This window comes from Arachis ipaensis, chromosome B10, assembly GCF_000816755.2.
Source record: "Arachis ipaensis cultivar K30076 chromosome B10, Araip1.1, whole genome shotgun sequence".
In the NCBI taxonomy this organism is placed as follows: domain Eukaryota; kingdom Viridiplantae; phylum Streptophyta; class Magnoliopsida; order Fabales; family Fabaceae; genus Arachis; species Arachis ipaensis.
In genome coordinates, this window is record NC_029794.2 from 37,539,786 (window position 1) to 37,548,315 (window position 8,530).

Sequence of the window (8,530 nt, forward strand, 5' to 3'; positions counted from 1 at the left end):
ATGCTTTTTCACACACACAAATACATGATTGACAAAACTTACCACAACATGGGAAGGGATAAACTCCAGAACATCAATAATCTGCAAAAAAGAAACCAATAATAATATTGATAAAAACAACACATATCAACTGAAATGAAACTTCTCTGTATACTCAATTACAGTCAAAATTATTGGATGCAAGTTATATTGTCAATGGAAGGTATGGAAGAAACTTGCAACTAAGCTTGAAGGATTTTCAAGAGCACAACATAATTTTTCTCACTTCTTGATCAAGAAAACACTAGTGTTTCTATGATGTAAACTAAATACTCATTAATTGTCTGAGGTGCATCAAGAGGAAATTGAAATAATGTGCAAACTGGTAAAATTGTAGCCGTCACAAAACCATGCATTTTCTACTAGTGATTTAGCATTTGCTGACACTAGAAGTGCCATAATTTAATTAGACAAATGGCTTTGCTAATCTTGTGCATAGTCCATCCCAAATCATAATGCTGTCACATAACAAAATGCTTCTATTCAAAGAATTTATAATTATTAATCCATATGGGAATATAGGAATTAGTGAAACTAAGATCGGTCATCCTACAAAATCAAGTTTACAGTCCTTCAAATTTTGAATTCAGGAATAGGATAGGCTACAAGAAATTATCCTAAACCATAGTTTTAATAGTTTTATAATCAATTTGTGCCAAATAGACACTACTTTACTTTAATTGGCCACTAAATTTAGTATTTTACATAAAAGTCTTTCAATTCGAAAAGCTAAAATGAAAAAATAAAAAATAAAAAAATCTACATATACATATAACTTACAAGTGAGAGAGCCGTAAATATCGTTAAAACCCAATCTCCATTTCCATCGGCATGTGTTAGATGACCATGGTGCAATTTCGCTATCACACCACAAAAAGGAACAACAACATTCATTTACAATTTTCTTTTTTTTTTTAAAAAAAAATAGGGGAAAAATCCACATAATACAATAAACAGCACATAATCCAAGTTCTCTTCTCCCAAAATGAAAATAACAAAAAGTAAGCAAATAAATAAAAACATTGCATACCTAAAAGCTTGTAATAGGCCCTATGAATTATTGAGGTGCCATCAATGAGCATGACTCTGCCATTGGAAGCGGCAGAGTTCACTGCAATATCCGCATTGCTGAGCTGCAAAGATTCTGGAATCAAACTCGCGTTGCTGGACGCACTACAATAACCCTAACGAAACGAATCCGCAACAATCGTAAGCAAGCAAACAAGAGAACGAGACCATAAACCTTCGAAGCGATACTTCAGAAGCAAAATAAAAATAATAACATTGGCGCGTGCGGCCACCTTGTAGACGAGGGCGCGTGGTTGTCGAAGCGGTCTTGGCGGTTGAAGATTGCGAAGGGAAGTTGCGACGGTTGAGAAATTAGCCCGGGGTGGGAGCGGAATGGTTCTGCAATGGGAATGAAGGTGCAGAAGAAAACAGTGATACCTATAGCAGCAAGCCATTTGTATCTTGGAATAGTTACCGTTGAAGCTGAAATGGAAGTAGCATTGAAGCTGAAGCTGGTAGCAGCATTGATAAAGAGTGTTCGAAATGGAGCAAAGAAGTTTGCAAGTGTGTCTCTGTCTGAGACGAGCAAGAGAAAGAAGGAGCAGTAATCAAAATCCGGAACTCTTGTTAAGCTGTTCAATTGGGCTCCACATAATGGGCTCACTTTTTGAATTGCCGTAGGGAATGTTTGTATTTGGACCGAATTGTAATCTGAGCCAATACGACGGCCCGCCCATTAAACTAGACGCATAAAGGTTAGGGAAACAAATTACCTGTATATTTTGCGGTTAGAGACTTGTACTAATAGCACCTCTCTCTCAAAAGATCACATAGGAGGATTCGCTTTCTACGTGCAGTAACTAGTGTTAGATACGCGCAATATACGAGTTTATATTTTAATTTGATATGTTAAATTGAAAATAATATTTTATTATTATAAATTTTTTGATAACTATAATAGTAGTATATTAGTTTTACACTAAACTTTATATCAATAGACTAATGAAAATTTATCGACAACTTAATATTTTACTAAGCTCATTAGAAAAGTAATTGATATACCATGTTGTGGTCTCTGTTACACATTTCATTTCAAGTCTGAAAGTAGAGTTATGAATAAATTAGTTATATTTACAGTAAATATTTGTACAAAAATATAATTAATGAGCGGATATTTTATACGCTTTTTGCCATCATTTTCATATAGTTTTCATTATATTTTGTTTAAGTTTTATTATATTTTCATAGGTTTTAGTGCAAAATTCACATTTTTGGATTCTACTTTGAGTTTGTATGTTTTATGGTGATTTCAGGTATTTTCTGACTGAAATTGAAGAGTTTGAGCAGAAGTCTGATTCAGAGATAGAGAAAGGATTGTAGATGTTGTCAGGATCTGACCTCTGTGCACTTGAAGGAGCTTTTCTAGAGCTATAGAGGTCCAAATGGCAAGTTCTCAACAGCTATAGAAAGCTAACATCCAGAACTTTCCAGAAATATATAATAGTTCATACTTTGCTTTGGAAATGAAGGCCCAAAACTGGCGTTCAACGCCAGCCACCAGCCCTATTCCTAAGCGTCCAGTGCCCACAAGGGAGCAGCTGGCATCCAACCCCGTGATGGAGTCCCTAGCCAGTGTTCAACGCCCCGAAGGGGTACTAGCTCGTGGGAGACACTCAAGCTCAACCCAAACACTCACCAAGTGGGCCCCAGAAGTGAATTTTCGCACTATAAGACTAGTTTATCTTATTTTCTGTAATTCTTAGTTACTAGACTAGTATAAATATAACAAAGATCACCATTGTTAAGGACTTTTGATCTTTGCCCATTCGAACCTTTCGTTGTATTTGCTGTATAGTATGAGTCACTAACCTCCTAAGGTTAAGGTTAGGAGCTCTGCTGAGTTTCATGGATCAATAATATTACTGTTCTAATTCAATATGTCTGATTCTATTCTCTTATATAACCTCGTTCTTCATCTTATGAATTAAGGGTGACTTGTGACAATCACCCTTGTTCTACATGGGTTCCGTGAGATTCCTGACCCGGATAGCATTGAACTAAAGCTAGAGATTGCATTGCGGATTCCAATAGAGCATCTGAGCAACTTTGGATATGTGACATGAAATTCCATTGACTATGGGTGTGTGAGGTCTCTGTGGCATTAAGGCTAGAGTCAGAGAAGCAGCACTTTCTGATCCGGAAGATCTACCTTGTCTGTGGCACCTTAAATAGGATCATGAAGGAGAGTGGATTGCTTAGAGCTTCATCTTCTGCTACAGTGAGAAACCTAGAAGTGGTTTGATGAGGGGACATGAGTCATCTCAACGTGGTAGATTGCTGCAGTAGAGGAGGTTAACTTGATGAGAAGACATGAGTTAATCACTTACGGCTGCCATTGAAGGAATCAGAAGGTAATTGAAGAAGACAGTAAGAAAAGTTAATCCGAAAAGACAAAGCATCTCCGAAGCCTCAACCGTTCTCATACCATTGAATTCTTATCTATCTAGTAACGTTCTATTTATCTGTTTTATATGCTTTTCGTGACAAACTATAATTTCTATCTGCCTAACTAAGATCTGCAAGGTATCCACTACTTGCTCAAACCAACAATCACCTGAGGTATTACTTGGACGACCCGGTATACTTGCCGGTCTATCTGTGGGAATTCTGCGAAGCCAGTTTCGTGCACCAAGTTTTTGGCGCCGTTGCCAGAGATTGTTCGGATTTGACAAACAACCGGATTATCTTGTTGCTTAGATTATGTACTTTTTACTTTTATTTGGAGTCTTTTGTTTTCTTTTCAAAAATTTTTCAAAACCTTTTGTTTTCTTTATTGATCTTTATCTTTTGTTTGAGTCTTTTGTTCTTGTTCTTATTAAAATTTTAAACTTTCTTGCTTTCTTTTCAAAAAAAAATTCAAAAAAAGTGTCTTTTGTTTGAGTCTAGTGTCAATTCTTAAGTTTGATGTCCTTTATGTGTTCTTTGTTTCCTTTGAATTTTCGAAAATTGTTCTTAGTGTTCTTTCTTGGTATTCAAGTTGTTCTTATTTCTTTTCTTGTTTTGATCTTAAAATTTTTAAGTTTGGTGTCTTTTGGTGTTTTTCTTTACAATTTTCAAAAAACAAGTGTCTTTTGATCTAAAAATTTTAAGTTTGGTGTTTTTTTGTTATTTTTCTCTTTCTTCATTAATTCAAAAAAAATAAAAAAATATCTTTTCTATCTTTATTCAAAATATTTTCAAAGATTTCAAAAAAATTTTCAAGTTTTAATTTCAAATTATTATCTTACCTTATCTTAGTTTTAAATTTTAAATTTCAAAATCAAATCTTTTCAAAAAAATCAAATCTATTTCAAATCTTTATCTTATCTTGTTTCAAATTTAAAATTCAAAATTCAATTTTTCAAAATCTTATCTTATCCTAATTCAAATTCAAATTTCGGATCTTATCTTAATTTTCAAATCTTTCTTAATTAGTTACTTGTTTTTTCTTTCTATCTTTTTCAAAACTTCCTAACTAATTATTCTATCTTCTATTTTCAAGAAGAGATAGAAAGAGGTGAGAACTTTTCAAATCTTATCTTTGATTCTTTCATACTTTATCTTTCTTTTTTAATTTTAAAACTTACTTTTTTTCTTTTAAATTTAAAACTTTTTCAATTTCAAATTATTCTCTCTTCTTTTTCAAAAATCATCCATTTAATTTTCAAATCTTTTTAATTAATTAGCTTTTAATCTCCCTCTTATTTTCGAATTTAATTAATAAATAAAACAAAAAGAAAAAATATTTTAATTCTAGTTTACCTTTTTACTCCTTAATATCCAATCTCTCCCACCTTTCTTAAATAAAAATATTTTAATTCTAGTTTTCCTTTTTACTTCTTAACATCCAATCTCTCCTACCTTTCTTCACCATGAACCCAAATGGGAATGAACAGTTCAGAAGAACTTTGGGGTCCTATATGGCCCCACTCCTGACTTCCATGGGAGAAGTATTAGTATACCTCCCATTGGAGCAAGTAATTTTGAACTAAATCCTCAACTCATTATTCTGGTGCAGTAAAAATGTCAGTACTCTGGACTTCCACAAGAAGAACCTACTGAGTTTCTGGCACACTTTTTACAAATTGCTGACACAGTACACAGTGATGGAGTAGACCAAGATGTCTACAGACTGCTGCTCTTTCCGTTTTCCATAAAAGGGGCAAGCAAAGAGGTGGCAAGAAAGTTAACCCAGTTAAGGTTGGACATCCAAGGCTTCAAGCAAGAGAATAATGAATCTCTTCATGATGCCTGGGGGAGGTATAAAAGAATGCTGAGGAAATGCCCCACTGAAATATTTTCATAATGGGTGCAGTTAGACATCTTTTATTTTTGCCTCATAGACATGGCTAGGATGTCTGTAGAACACTCTGCTGGTGGGTTTATACATATGAGGAAAACAATTGAAGAGGCTCACGAACTTATTAAGATAGTTGCCATGAACCAGCATCTGTACTCTGTTGATGAGACTTCCCTAAAAGGAGAGGTTAAGGCAGTATCTGCTGAATCTAACCTTCCAGAACAAGATGACCCATTGACTCAGCAACTACACGCCCTTGCACAGCAGTTGCTGGAATTGCAAGAGGCTTTGCGAGAAACTCAGGCTTCTAATAGGAATGTAGAAGCCCAGCTGAGTCAAACAAGGCAGCAATTATTTAAGTAGATAAAAGATGAATGTCAGGCGATCCAACTGAGGAGTGGAAAAATATTGAACACCCAACCTCAGAACAACAGGAGATCAGAGGAAGAAAAGCTGACAGAGGATAGTCAGACTGCTGTCCAAGACACCTCTGAGAACGTCGCACGCCCACAGAGGAATCTCATTGGTGTTCAACGCCAAGAAGGGGTGCTTACTCCGGGCGTTGAACGCCCAAAAGGGGGCAGCAATCTTGGCGTTCAACACCAAGAAGGGATATCCACCCTTGGCGTTGAATGCCCAAAAGGGGACAATGTTCCTGGGGTTGAACGCCAAGAAGGGAGCAGTGCTCCTGGCGTTGAACGCCTAACCAGGGATGGTCAGATATATGCAAGTGCTGATAAGACCCTTCCTAAGCAAGCTACTAAACACCCTTCCAATTCTGAAGGCATCTAACCAACATCAACTAAAGTTGATGAATACAGGGCCAAGATGCCATATCCTCAAAAGCTTTGCGAAGCGAAAAAAGATAAACAGTTTGCTCGCTTTGCAGATTATCTCAAGACACTTGAGATCAAGATCCCTTTTGCTGAGGCTCTTGAACAGATACCTTCTTATGCCAAGTTCATGAAAGACATCTTAAGTCATAAGAAGGATTGGAGAGAGGCAGAAACAGTCCTCCTCACTGAAGAATGCAGTGTAGTAATACAAAAGAATTTACCAGAGAAACTCAAAGATCTTGGGAGCTTTATGATACCTGGTGCACGAATTGTGACTCTCTTACAATTTCGCACATATGACCAGCAAGTGCACTGGGTCGTCCAAGTAATACCTTACGTGAGTAAGGGTCGAATCCCACAGAGATTGTTGGTTTGAAGCAATCTATGGTTATCTTGTAAATCTTAGTCAGGAAGTCAATTATGTTTATCAGTTGAATTGCAAATAAACAATAGAGCATGAATTGGGCAGAGGACTGGCGTTGAACGCCAGTTTACGTCATCTATCCTTGTGCAAAGTATGGACTATTATATATTTCTGGAAAGCCCTGGATGTCTACTTTCCAATGCAATTGGAAGCATGCCATTTCGAGTTCTTTAGCTCCAGAAAATCCAATTTGAGTGCAGGGATGTCAGAATCCAACAGCATCAGTAGTCCTTTTTCAGCCTGAATCAGATTTTTGCTCAGCTCCTTCAATTCCAGCCAGAAAAATACCTGAAATTACAAAAAAACACACAACTCATAGTAAAGTCCAGAAATATGAATTTTTCCTAAAAACTACTAGAAATAGACGAAAAACTAACTAAAACATACTCTAAACTATATGAAATTAACCCCAAAAAGCGTATAAAATATCCGCTCATCACAACACCAAACTTAAACTGTTGCTTGTCCTCAAGCAACTAGACAAATAAAATAGAAGACTAATAGGTTGAGAGGCAATAATATCTCAGAGTTTTTGAATGAAGCTCAGATTCTAATTAGATGAGCGGGACTAGTAGCTTTTTGCTTCTGAACAGTTTTGGCATCTCACTTTATCCATTGAAGCTCAGAGTGATTGGCATCTATAGGAACTCAGAATTCAGATAGTGTTATTGATTTTCTCAGTTCAGTGTGATGATTCTTGAACACAGCTTCTTTATGAGTCTTGGCCGTGGCCCTAAGCACTTTGTTTTCCAGTATTACTACCGGATACATAAATGCCACAGACACATAACCGGGTGAACCTTTTCAGATTGTGACTCAGCTTTGCTAAAGTCCCCAGTTAGAGGTGTCCAGAGTTCTTAAGCACACTATTCTTTTTGCTTGGACCTTGACTTTAACCGCTCAGTCTCAAGTTTTCACTTGACACCTTCACGCCACAAGCACATGGTTAGGGACAGCTTGATTTAGCCGCTTAGGCCAGGATTTTATTCCTTTTTGGCCCTCCTATCCACTGATGCTCAAAGCCTTGGGATCCTTTTTACTACCCTTGCCTTTTGGTTTTAAGGGCTTTGGCTTTTTGCTCTTGCCTTTTGGTTTTAAGAGCTTTGGCTTTTTCTGCTTGCTTTCTCTTTTTTTTCTCTCTTTTTTTTTTCTGCAAGCTTTGTTCTTTGCTGCTTTTTCTTGCTTCAAGAATCATTTTTATGATTTTTCAGATTCTCAATAACGTGTCTCATGTTCATCATTCTTTCAAGAGCCAACATATTTAACAGTCTTAAACAACAAATTCAAAAGATATATGCACTGTTCAAGCATTCATTCAGAAGACAGAAAGCATTGCCACCACATTTAATTAATTAGAATTTCTCTTATTAAAACTCGAAATTTTATTGCTTCTTATTCAAAAGATCTACTACTTTATTCATGTTTAATGATGATGAGAAAAATAAACTATAGCTTAATTGGAGATAAAATCAAAATAGATACTAATTACTACTATATGTCCTGGATGTCTACTTTTCAACGCAATTGGAAGCATGCCATTTCAAGTTCTGTAGCTCTAGAAAATCCACTTTGAGTGCAGGGAGGTCAGAATCCAACAGCATCAGCAGTCCTTTTTCAGCCTGAATCAGATTTTTGCTCAGTTCCTTCAATTTCAGCCCGAAAAATACCTGAAATTACAGAAAAACACACAACTCATAGTAAAGTCCAGAAATATGAATTTTTCCTAAAAACTACTAGAAATAGACTAAAAACTAACTAAAACATACTCTAAACTATATGAAATTAACCCCAAAAAGCGTATAAAATATCCGCTCATCAATACCCTGCACCTTAGGGGATGCCTGCATAAAGACAGCCCTATGTGATCTAGGAGCAAGTATTAAC

The 8,530-nt window shown here is 36.0% G+C and overlaps 1 protein-coding gene across 2 annotated transcripts in view; it reads right to left on the minus strand.

Moving 5' to 3' along the window:
* LOC107622871 (DNA polymerase I, thermostable) overlaps positions 1-1,656 on the minus strand; it is a 7,587-nt gene extending 5,931 nt beyond the window's left edge. Inside the window, exons 1-4 of one of the 2 annotated variants that reach the window (XM_016324932.2) lie at positions 1,341-1,656; positions 1,070-1,223; positions 820-899; positions 43-81 (exon numbers count right to left, since the gene is read on the minus strand). In XM_016324932.2, the coding sequence (XP_016180418.1) occupies positions 43-81; positions 820-899; positions 1,070-1,223; positions 1,341-1,502 (435 nt within the window). In that variant the 5' untranslated portion in view covers positions 1,503-1,656. The remainder of the gene's footprint in view (positions 1-42; positions 82-819; positions 900-1,069; positions 1,224-1,340) is intronic. The other variant, XM_016324931.2, reaches the window with a different exon arrangement.